General features: G+C 34.4%; 1 protein-coding gene across 5 annotated transcripts in view; it reads right to left on the bottom strand.

The window, feature by feature from the left end:
* Nucleotides 1–871: 871 nt before the first annotated feature.
* Nucleotides 872–13142, bottom strand: part of USP15 (ubiquitin specific peptidase 15) — a 115126-nt gene continuing 102855 nt past the window's right edge. For all 5 annotated transcript variants that reach the window (XM_015566127.1, XM_006767131.2, XM_015566129.1 and 2 more), the window contains 4 exons: nt 12656–12805; nt 10332–10435; nt 7360–7448; nt 872–2818 (listed from right to left, as the gene is read on the bottom strand). In XM_015566127.1, the coding sequence (XP_015421613.1) occupies nt 2636–2818; nt 7360–7448; nt 10332–10435; nt 12656–12805 (526 nt within the window). In that variant the 3' untranslated portion in view covers nt 872–2635. The remainder of the gene's footprint in view (nt 2819–7359; nt 7449–10331; nt 10436–12655; nt 12806–13142) is intronic.

Raw genomic sequence — 13142 nt, 5'->3', positions numbered from 1 at the left:
CACATCATAATCAGGTGATCTTGGGAGTATTATTTAACTGCTTTGTACCTTGGTTTCTCCATATGAAAAATGGGATGACTGTCCCTACCTCATAGCTGTTGTGGTAAATGAGAAAATAGATATAACACTTTAATATAACAGCCAGTCCTTGGTGAGTGCTCAATAAATGCTGCTGTTATTGTTATCATTATTTTTACAGGTAAAGAAACATACTTGGAGAGATCTAAGTCATATGATTAGTAAATAGCAAAGCTAGAAGTAGAATTCTAGAATGGACATATCCCTACTACCCTATATTACCAATGAAGATATACTTTTAGAGTATAGATGAGCCTTTTGCACAATTTTTACAGTTTATTTTTTGCAGTTGATAATGTCATTTGAGTTTGACAAATTCCACTGAATTAACAACATCATTTCCAATGAAAAAACATACTTCTTTTAGTGGTAACAGAAGTTAATTACAGGCATTAAAAAGAAATGGTCCCTATGGACAATTAGGGTAGAGACTGGAATCTAGGGTTAGAAAAAGTTAATTTTAGTTTTTTTTTTCAATCTCAGAAAAATGGAAATATAGTCTATTAGTAGAGAGCAGAAAGACTGCAAGCTTTGTAACTGCAGGAATATTTGTTTACTCTCAAGACTCTTGAAATGATTAGTAGGTACACAAACACTGGTTTAATGAATGTCTAAATTTAAAAAATCAACTTAAAACATGCCCTTAAACAGCAGGATTCACTTTACTCTGGCATGCTTTCCTTTCCAGTTTTAACTATATGATAACTATGAAGTTTGGCATATAATCAGTCAACTACCCATAAAATAGGGAACTTTTTATCAAAAGATTTAAAGTAAGAAATAAAAGACTAAATAAGGCCTTGAATAGCTTTATTGAAATCTGTATAAATAAACATGCACATTTCAAATGTAAACTCAAGTGAACTCAAGTGCAGATAAAATTTTAACCTCTGTCATGCAGGAGGTTAGTTTACATTTTAAAAAAGTAAAGAAAAAAGAAAAAAAAAGAAAACAACAACCCCCCCCAAAACAAACAAACAAACAACAAAAAAAAACAAAGCAGCTCTTAAAATACCAGGATGTAAAACCAGCTTTAATATCAATGTATAAAGCAAAGCCATGATCAACATACCTCATTTATTTATCCTGGTCAAATGCATTTCTTAAAACTTTTAAATGCTAACATAAATAAATAATTTACCAAAATGTGCACTCACAGAGTGAACTTTTATTTACAATACACAATTTATAATCTATTGTATTTGATTAGTTCAAGTGAAGAACATTATACTTTTTGCTTTAATAACAGTAGGACACAAAGCAATTTCTCAGGTAGTCGATATGTGAAATGTGCCCCAGCATTTAGATTTTCTATTAAAGGCAGTATTGTATGCCAATTTACAATACATTCTTTTCAACTAGATCAAAGGGAAAGCAGCAAATGAAAAATGTTTCAAATGTTCACATATATTTTTGGCATCCTGGATCCTTAAATGTGGTGAACTAAAATCAAATTCAAGGTTTGTATGCTTTATATACTGTACAGGTTCTCACTCTGGAACATGCAAATGCCAATTCTCTTATAGCAAGTTACCTTCTGAGAAAAGCTGTAAGGCTATGGTGAATTCCATCAGGAACACACAAAGAAAGTTAACAGACCTACCTTTAAAGCCAATTGTCCAATAATGATTTAAAGGCCAGTATATGAAAAAAATTTCTCATCCTAAGCTTGATGTAATTATTACTATGGATACAGAATACTATCAAGTCTGTTCTTATATTACAATAATTGGGAGAGCTAAGAGTTGACAAATTACCAAAAAATGGGGTAGAGAAAAACAGACAGCAAAAATTTTAATTTGGGACCAACACCAGATTAAAAATATGCATTTTAATATGAAGAAAGTAAAAAAGAATTTATATGTCTAAGGAATAGATCCCAATAGCTGTATAAAACACATTTAACTGAACAATGACTTCAGATGGAGGATGAAATTTAGAACCTGTTTCCACAGTAGCAATAAGATGATTTTAATGACACTACAAAAGGAAGTAACTTTTTCAAGATTGTTTCTTTTATCATGATTTGGTTTTTTAATAGGCCCATACTGATTACCAGGGATAGTTTGAAAATTTGGTTTTCCAAGGATACTACTGCAGTATTTATGCCACATTGATACTGCAGCTAAATGACTAATGCACATGAACTAGATTATTCAAAAACTAAGTTCAGCCATAGTTTTCTCGCAGTATTATTAGAGCAAAAAATGACCAACATCCACAAATTTAACATTTGTCATCAATTAACTCACATCCAAAAAAATTAAAGAAAACATATTCATCAAAACAGCAGCAAACTTAAAAGGGATTTATTTGTGATTTCCTATATATATTTAGCTTGTAAATACAAGACTGTAAATGTATTAAGAGACAATTTCTGTTAAAGTTTTCATTGTGTTTCACTTCAAGTACTGCACAAGTTAAAATCTGATAAAGGATTTACATTCAGTTATCTGAAACTCCCCATCTCAGACGTTTGTTTAATGTGGTGGATAACTTCATTTCAATCGCTACCACCAGCAGGAAAGTCTCTCTTTTATGGCTTCTAGGACTTTCATTAGTTAGTATGCATACAATTTTCATTTTCTATATCATTGTCATTATCATTGCTATCTTCATCACTTTCTAATGGGATGCTGGCGGCAGCTGAAGCACCTTTAGTTTCTCGGTCAAGAGGGAAAAAGCCAGTTCCACTGAAAGTGTCTTGTCTCTGGTAGAAGAGTACATATGCTGCTTTGGACTGTTAAAACAAGCAGAGGATGTTAAAAAGGTCATGATTCTCAAAGGTCACATTAAATATAGTATGAATTTTTACCTGGCAACCAATTTTGGTGATAGGGCACACATCAAATATAAAAAAACCACACAGTCAGATGGAAGTTACAAAAATCGATTAAATATAAGATTACTTCTACTTATAAAAGTGGAATGGTCACTGGAATTTTAACCTTTTTATTCTTTTCTAAGTTAGTTGGACAGGTGAATAAATGCAACAATATAACAGATTAACCTAGGTACTCTAACATGAGCTAGAATTCTATGCCTTCTTCCCTCTTGTCTCTAAGAACCTTCTTTGCAATTCTAATCACATCATTCCATGTTTGCTGTAGAGTCCAACTTCTGTCTTAAGGCTATTGTTCCATCAACTAACACTATCTTAAAGGAGTCCTTATTTACTGGACTTCTTGACATCAAAAATCTTCCTCAGCCAGAATGGTAATCTAATATTTATCATTTACTCTCCTGCACACTCCTCAATTCACTATGACCTAATTGCTGCCCCAACTATTTTAATGAAATAGTTTTCACTAGGGTCAATAGCCTCCTATAAACAAATTAAATAAATGCCTTTTTTAGTTCTTTCAGTCAATCTCTCCGTAGCATTTTATGCTCTACTACTCTTCCCTGAATCCAACCATTTTTAGCTTCTGTGATACAACTTAGATTTTCTATCTCTATGGTTTTTTTTGACTTTTCTTTGGGCTCATTAAATCCTATCCTTTAAAAGAAATCACCTTCTGTCTTAAGCCCATATCTCTTTCTCAATCTGTATCTTCTCAGTAGGTGACTCATTTAACCTAAGGCTTCAACTCCTATCTAGGACCCACACTCAAGCCAATTCTTACCCCTGAACTCTAATCCTATTAGTCTAAATACATAAAGAGACTTTCCACTTAGCTATCATGCAGGCACCTCAAACTTCAACGCAAATTTTCTTTCTTTAGTTCCTATTTTGGTAAATTGTAATTTTTTCCTCTTTGCATGTCTATTCTATATCTGTATCTTCATTTGTATCTAATCTTAATCAAGTTCTTTTAATTCTATCTAGTAAATCTCATAAATCCATTCTCCCCTTGTCTATACACTTACTACCACTAAAGTTGACATCCTATCTAATAAAAGAGAAACATGGTAACTGGCATACGACCGCTACCCTTCCCATTGGCTAATCAGTGAGATATGCAAATATCTGCCAGCCAAGATGGCAGCCGGCAGCCAGGCAGCTTGAAACTAAATGAGGCTTGCCTGCTTCAGTGATGGAGGAAACCAACGCTCCCCGCCTGCTTTGCTGGCCTCTGAGCCTGCAGTTTAAGAAACATTGTAACAAATATAGAAGCTAAACAAAACCCCAGAAACCTGCTTTCAGCAAGGCCGGGATCTTAGAGGTGGAGTTATAGTGTTTCGATTATAGAACCGAAACAAACCAGATTCCTTCTTTCAGCAGCAGAAGCCTCAGAGCTGGAGCCACAGCTAAAGCTGGCCCAGAATAAAAAAAAAGAAAGAAAAAAAGGAACAGTTGGGAGCTTCAGTTGGCCTGAAAACAGCCCCCAGCCCGTCACCCAGACTGGCCAGGCACCCCAGTGGGGACCCCACCCTGAAGGGTGTGTGACCAGCTGCAAACAGCCATCATCCCCTCACCCAGGCTGGCCAGGCACCCCAGTGGGGAGCCCCACCCTGATCCAGGACACCCTTCAGGGCAAACCAGCCAGCCCCACCCATGCACCAGGCCTCTACCCTATATAGTAAAAGGGTAATGACTCCCAGCACCGGGATCAGTGGAGGCGAAAGGCCTCCCCGCACCGGGATCAGCGTGACAGGGAGCAGTGCCCAAACCCCCTGATCAGCCCTGCTCTGTGCCTGATAGGGGGGAGCTCCCTAACCCCCTGATCGCCCTGCGGCTGTGTGTGTGACAGGGTGCAGCGCCTCAACCCCCTGATCAGCCCTGCTTTGTGTGTGACAGGGTGTGGGGCCCCCCCTCCCCCACGGGCCCTGCTCTGTGTGTGACGGGGTAGAGCCATAACCTCCCCATCGGCCCTGCCCTGAGTGTGACAGTGGTGGTGTTCCAACCCCCTGATCGACCCTGCTCTGTGGGTGATAGAGGGTGGCGCCCCAATCCCCTGATCCGCCCTGCCCTGAGTGTGACAGGGGGTGGTGCCCCAACTCCCCTATCGGCCCTACTCTGTGAGTGACGGGGGGGGCTCCTCAATCCCCTGATCGGCCCTGCTCTGTGCATGACAGGGGAAGGCGCCCCAACTCCCAATCGGCCCTGCTCTGAGCCTGACCAGGGGCTGCACCTAGGGATTGGGCCTGCCCTCTGCCACCCGGGAGCAGGCCTAAGCCAGCAGGGCGTTATCTCCCGAGGGGTCCCAGACTGGGAGAGGGCACAGGCCGGGCTGAGGGACTCCCCCCCTTCCCGCCGAGTGCACAAAATTTTGTGCACCGGGCCTCTAGTACAATATTATATTAGTTTCAGGTGGACAATATAGTAGATTTAGAAGCTTTTACTGCTTAAATTACACGACAGCCTCCCTTCTGCTGGTGGCAGAACATGGCCTTTCTGCTTTTCTCAGTGCCCTTCAATCTATCTTCTATAGTGTTCTCAGACAGATGTTAAGATGCAAATTTAATAATTTCCTATTACTTAACAATCACCCAATGCTTCTCACAGCCTTAAAAAAAAAAAAAGATCTAAATAAAGAAGAAAGTCACTTGTCTTAATCCGAGTCCCAAATTTAGCTAATTTCTGCCCCATATCCTTAACAAGAATCTTTCTTTCAGTAATACTGAATTATTTGCTGTTTACCTAAATGTCATGTTCTGTCATGCTTCCTTACTTTTGTAGGTACTATTCTTTTTGCATAGATTATTTTGTTTCTTTTGTCTAATTTACTCTTATTTGTACTTGCAGACTCAGGTTAAACACTACTTTCTTTATAAAAACTTCCCTGCAGTGGTCCTGTCTCCTTTAACCCCAAATCACATAAGATAGCTGCCTCCTTTCAATGTAGCCAAAATATTTAATAGCACTTATCATATATAATCATTAATTTGCTTATCTGTCATCTTTAGATTGTAAACCTCTTGAAATGATATTTGTCTTTTAACCTAGCTTACAATAGTTTTAAATATAGACTCAAGTACTTGTTGACTAAATGAAGAACCATTATGAAGATGCAAGGAAACATCTAATTCATATATTATATATAAACAAGATATTTATTTGAAGGCAAGATTAGAGCAGTGTTGTCAAAAAGACTTTGAAAAGGGATGTAAGCTATTTCAGGATTGAGAAGTGAGAGATATGACTTCACATTAGAAGTCTAAATATGAACCAGAAGTGTAGTCAATTTAGGCCTATACACATTTTAAAAAATATTAGAGTTCAAGTCTGTTCTCTGTTATAGCTATAAGGAGATAAGCAACAGTACAAAATTTATATGTATATACATATATTATATATACATAAAAAAACCCACATTTGTAGGAAAACAACTCAAAATTAGGTTTCAACTGTTCATCCAATGACAGGTCAAAACCATGTCAAATAAATGGGCCTAGAAGTTTATTAATTTACAAAGTTGAACAATTTAGGTTGAAGAATTTTAAAGAATTATAAACTAGAACAAATGCTAGTCTCTGCCCTCAGGAATATATAATTTAAACTTAGAAAAATGGTAAAGCAGTCAGCACTTTACACATCAACAGAAAACTTCTGTATAGAAAATATCACATGAGTAAATACTATATTTCTTAATCTTTATAATTCTTAATATTTATAATATGATCAATAAATAAAACTTATAGAAAGGCAAAATTCACAGAAATATAAGCTTTTATCAATCAAATCTTAACTTTCTTCTTAGAATATACAAGTCATCTTTTTGTCAATCAATATCTTATAATAAAAATCTGCTCTGATGGGAAGCAAAACAAATGCCAATATTTTGGCTCTGGCTGTAACTGATAAACTGATGCAAGTGTGACTAGATTTAGCTTCCTAATTTTTCTGCTATTTAGAAAATATTAAAGTAACAATACAAAAGGTTAATTAAAAAAAATACATAATTTCTTTTACCTAATTATGTAATTTTGAGTTTAACTGTCATAAAGGATAAGACTTTACTTTTAAAATCGTATGTATAGTAAGGCCCTCAAAGGACTTCTTTTTCTACTTTAACATTCTGACTTTAAGTAGTCTAGAAATGTATGAGCCTATTTTCTAGAGAAAAATTTTTATTATAAAAAGAAGTTATTATTTTCCTTAGAAAACTCCAATTTTCATGTTGGAAACTACCAGGAAAATTTTCTCGTTGCAATTTGTACTTTTAAATTTGTTAGTGGGCAAATTTAGAAAACAAATTTTCACTTAGGGGACAATTTTACATTTCTTTAAATCAGAGCAAGTTTCTCTTAGTTATTAGAATTGCTAGAAGACAGACTACAGTATCTTATGGTCCCTTTTTAAAACAGTGTTTTTCAGAAAATAAAAGACACACTTACCACAATCTGGTCTTCAGATGCAGTTGAGACACTACTGTCATCAAAGTAGTACCATTTTCCATCATCTTTATTTTTTGCAAAAGCAGTATCTAATGAAAAAATATAATCACCTCTATAACTGAAATAATTTATGGTTTCCATTAAAACCTTAAAATCATATGTGTGAGGAACATCTATTAAAATTATATGATAATCATCTATATAAGGCCTATCTGTTATACATTCAACTGATTTCATTGATTAAAAGTTTTTAGAATAATTTCCTAAAATCTACATGCCTATGATACTTTTCATAAGATGAATTTGTAACTTTTTTTCATCTCAGGGACAAACAGAACAGATTTGTTATTTATTTATTTTAGATTATTATTTTTTTAATTCACAGAGTAACAATACTAATGACAACAAATCGTAATTAACATTTATCATGTACCAGGAACAGTGGTATGCACTTTCTGTGCATTATTAATAAAGAAAGTGTCATTATTATCCTTCCAATTTCAGAGATGGAGAAAGTGAGGCATCTTGCCCAACAGTGTAGCTGTTAGGTAGCAGAGTTAGGATTCAAAGCCAGGTCTGCTTCTGGCTCCCAAAGTTTAAAACTTTACCTATAATTTAAATTTTCTATGACAAAATTTTCCAACAATACTAGCCCACTAATTTATAGTGGTTTTCACACTATAATAATTTTCATTCTTTAATAAAAGTACAAAGCAAGAGAAAGGTAAAAAGTGATTAATTTGCACAAGTTTTAAAGTTTTCCTTCATCTTGAAGTTAAAAAAAATTGCCCCTTGTCCCATCCCATGTTTTGTATAAACTACTTAATAACTGAGGAAACAAAGTTTCTGCTGTCATAGCTTCTAAAAAGTGACACTTTATATGCCACGATTTCTAAATAATTCTACCCATCACAAAACAAATGCATTGTTCTTCCGAGTGGAGCCTATTGTGGGCCATAAATTTGTCAATATGAACTCACAACTGCTACCCTCAGAAATGAAGAGAAACATTGTTAGGCTGAATAAAAAGACAAAAATCTAACAATATGGTTTATAAGAGAGACAAATCCTATAAAAAGGCATACAGAGTGTGCAAATTAAATGATATTAAAAGAAAGCTAGATTAACATTTATAATCCTGAGAAAAATAAAAGAACATCAAATCCTGGTAAAAGAAACAAAAGAGAAAGAAGAGCTAGCCATTATAAACATAAATACAATTAATAATGTAAAACAATATCAGTAGAAGTCCTGACAAATTCCTCTCAAAAAAAGAATAAACATAAAAAATGACCAGAAATAGTAATAATTTGAATACATTTGGTAAGCAGAAATTATTAGATAACTCTATGTTTGAATAGAAAAATACCTATTTTTCAAGCACACAGACATTAAGGAACAGACCATTTATTAAGCCACATGGAAGCCTGAATAAACCCTCCTATAGATTAATATAATACGGACAGTGCCTGTAACAAAATAAAATTCAGAATAAAAGAAGAGTTTTATAAAAACCATGTATTAAGAAAAGTATATAGCTGAAAATATGACATTCCAAACTTGATGGGATACAGATAAAAGCAGTAAAGGAAAATTTAGAACTTTTATTATAGCCTTCAATTTGGGATGATGAGCTATCAGCTGTTAAAGTGTAGGGGGGGGGGGGGGGGGAGGGGAGGTTGGAAAGCCAAAAGCATTCAACTCAAAAAGCTGGGAAAGAACAATAGAGCAAACCCAAAGTAACAAGAAGAAAAATATACCAAAGGGAAGAGAAGAAATCAATAAGATAGAACACATACTTGTAATAGACAGGAAAATTTAATAAAATGTAAAGCTAATTCTTTGGACAGAGTAATAAGACAGACTTGAGAAGACCAATTAAAAAAAAGAGAGAAAAGACAAAGGAAAAAATAGCATAAGAGTATTATAAACAATTCTTCTCAAATAAATTGGAAAACATAGATATATTTTTTGAAAAATAGAAAATGCCACAATGTGCACATTTTGGAAAAAGAAAACTGAGTAGACTTCACAAAGCATGACATAAATAAAAAGTTTAAGGCTGTAAAGCCCAGGTAAGAGAATTTTTACAGGTTAATGCTACTAGACTTCATGAATAGTTAATTCCTATACAATGCTAGCTGCTTCAGGAAACAGATAAAGTTTTATTACAGTAGACATTTCATTTACACATTAATTGTTACAGCGTGCAGTTCCACAGTGTAGCGGTTAGCACAAATTAAATGTAACAATCCTAAATAAAATTAGTTAACCAAATCCAACAGGGTATATAAAAATACTAAAAGATAAGTTGGATTTTCCAGGAACGCAAAGATGGTTCAATGAAAAATCTATCAAGTAAAGTGTGTAGACTGGTATAACCATCCTGGAGAACCATCTGGAAGACCTGAGCACTCATGACCCAACAATCCCACTTCTGGGTATGTAGCTCAAAAAACTTCTCACAAAGGGGAACATAAACAATAATGTTTATCAGTCTTACGATGGTAGAATGTTAAAGGCAATTTGGATATCTATCATGAAATAAGTAGAGATAAAATATGGTACCTGTAAGTTATGAGTGTTTAGAAGCAATGGACTACATGGACATTTCTTATGTTAAGAGAAAAAGATGAGATTTATAGCACAGTACCAATCATGTAATTTAACAATGATGCATGATCTATAAGAGCACATACATTAAACACATTAGAAGGGAAAGGGAAGGAGAACAGAGAAGGACAGTAGCCCTGAATAGACAAGTATGAACTGAGTATGAATAATTCAATCCTCTATGCCTTTTTGAAAACATTCAAAAGCAGATTTGTTCATTAACCAATATTTATTGAGCAACTACTACATGTAAGACACACCTCATATTTTCCCCTTAAGGAATAATAAATATCTTAAGGAAAAAAGTCTGGAGTTATCAAACATCATGATTTTAGCAGAAAAGTAAATTGTCAACTTACAGTGTCCTCCTCCCATCCCTCCATAGTGGTTGGAAACAGCAATCAAATTATAGCGGCAAGGACCTGCATTTGGATTAATTAGGAATTCCGACATATCCAAGTCACTGTTATAAAGACAGATCAAATTAGTCTTATGCTCTACCTACATGTAATGAATTCTATTCTCCTCTATCAGTGTTGTTTGACATTAATATCTCTAAAGAAATTACTAAGAGACAAATAACTCTATAAAGCAAATCATGTATATACTCCTGAGATTTGAAGGTTTTGTCAAAAATTTTCTTAGGAGTTGAGAATTTAAAAATTATCCAGTGATTGTTGTTATTCAGATTAATGTTTTGATGCTAATACATTTAATTTTCGGCACTAGGAAAAGTATTCATCACTATTTACCTAACATCTAGGTCCTTTTTGTTTTTGTATTTTTAAAGTCATTATCAGAAATGAATTATTTAAAGAAAAATAAAGGGATAGCGAAAATCAACTTTCTTGGAAATATTATAATAATTTAAATATATCTAACCCCCAATATTTTTTCTAAATTTCCTGATTCTGATAATCTGTATATCCCAAATGGTCAACATTCTGTGACACGTAATCAGCTGTTTATAATCTGCCTCTCATGAAACTGGAACATGACCATGTTATAGCTTACCATTACTTCTGGTTACACTTTTTGTACTTGCCTCACTGAAAAACAATAATGATTCTAAACTACTTTCTCTAATAGGTTCTAGAGATTATCATTACTTCTGGTTATCCTTGTACCTTTATAGTCAAAATGTCATATTCTTTAAACTCTGATGGCTCATAATTTGGTAAAAGAGAAAATTACCATTTTTTGGTTCCATAATTGCAAAACATTTTCAATTTTATTTATTGTTATTATTTTTAATCGTCACCTGAGAATACATATCCATTGATTTTTGAGAAAGAGGAAGAGAGAAGAGGAAGGAGGGAGGGAAGGAGAGATGAGAGGGGGAGGGAGTAGAAGAGAGAGGGAAGGAGGGTGAGAGGGAGAGAGAGAGAAAAAGAAAAACATCGATGTGAGAAACATTGATTGGTTGCTTCCCGTGCACCCCGACTGTGTTTGAACCTGCAAACTGGGTATGTGCCTTGACAAGGAATCAAACCTGAGACCTTTCAGTGTATGGGATGATGCTCCAACCAACTGAACCACATCAGTTAGGGCAATATTTTAAATTTATAATCACCAATTAGAATAAGCAATCCACAGAATGTTTTTAATACTATATCATTTATTTCCTTCCAATCACCTTTATATACCTGCCTTAAGCATTTGTCTAGTTATTAACTATAGCAAGTAAATTTGGTGCAGAAATATCATGAAATGTATAAAAATACTATGAATGTTCTTTAGCAAAATTGGAAAGTATGAAGTTCTTGTTGCATAATTTTGTTTCATAAAGTCCTTCCTGGACTACATGAATGAGATACAATATTCCCTTTTTGTCCTTCTGAATTCTCAATTATATTCAGTGAAAGCTTAAAAAGAGAGGAATACAAAGATGCTACATCTCCAGACCACTTCATACCTTCCTACGAATATGATATCATACTCTGGACAATGCAATAAGAAAACTGAAGGAGTTCTCCAGACCACTTCATACCTTCCTACGAATATGGTATCATACTCTGGACAATGCAGTAAGAAAACTGAAGGAGTCCTAACCAGTTTGGCTCAGTGGATAGAGCGTTGGCCTGAGGACTGAAGGGTCCCAGGTTCGATTCTGGTCAAGGGCATGTACCTTGGTTGCGGGCACATCCCCAGTGGGGAGTGTGCAGGAGGCAGCTGATCAATGTTTCTCTCTCATTGATGTTTCTGACTCTCAATCTCTCTCCCTTCCTCTCTGTAGAAAATCAATAAAATATATTAAAAAAAGAAAAAGAAAAACTGAAGGTGGTGACACAATATCACTACTGTGTTATCTTTCTAAACAATTTTATTATTGTTTTTATATATTACTTTAATCTTTAAAAAAAAAGGATATTTAGGAAAAACTGATGATTGATTCCTAAGAAAAAATAAAATCACCAAGGTCACATGAGTATCTTAGATTTATAAACAGGGACAACAAATTCATAATAATGTTAATACAGAATGAGTTTTATTCTTTTTAAGTATATTTTCTTTTTGTTCTTCGAAAAAATCTCTAAAGTAGGAATAAAGATTGTTATTGATCGTTATGAACTGTTAGGACTACTCAAAAATACACTCAAAACCTGAGACTGTGTCCAATGCTACCTGATGCCTGAAAAAAGTTAGAGCTGTCTGATGTTTATGAAGCATAATTAAAACTTACATGATAGGAAAATCAACTAAGGTATCCAACTTGTCTCTCATGTATCGACTATAGGAAAATCGCTTGAGATGTACCACAAGTACTGGAGGCAGGGACCATAAATCCAATTTCTTTGTGGCTTGCTGATGTTCTTTACAATTTGGGCAATACCTAAAAATGAAGGGAAACACTTAAAGCTTGATAGAGGCAATTAAAACAATGTATATTTAAAAAGTTTGAAAAGTTCTACATTATTTTAGTGAGCAGTTATTGTATGCCTAATATACACCAAATAGATTTAATAGGAATTCCCATTATTTTTATATTCAATATATATTCCAAATAGTTTAACTATTATGAATATGTAAATAAATATTCAAATAAATGACAAAGGTTAGATTATTTACATTTCAGTATGCTAATTCTGCCGAGATGCAGGTATTAGAAAAATCTCAAAATTTCTGGGCTCTAATGAAATTAATAATACCACAAAACATATTACAATTTT

This window comes from Myotis davidii, unplaced genomic scaffold (assembly GCF_000327345.1).
Source record: "Myotis davidii unplaced genomic scaffold, ASM32734v1 scaffold402, whole genome shotgun sequence".
NCBI lineage: Eukaryota > Metazoa > Chordata > Mammalia > Chiroptera > Vespertilionidae > Myotis > Myotis davidii.
Note: the sequence above shows the minus strand (reverse complement) of the source record. Positions and strands in the feature narration are given on the sequence as shown.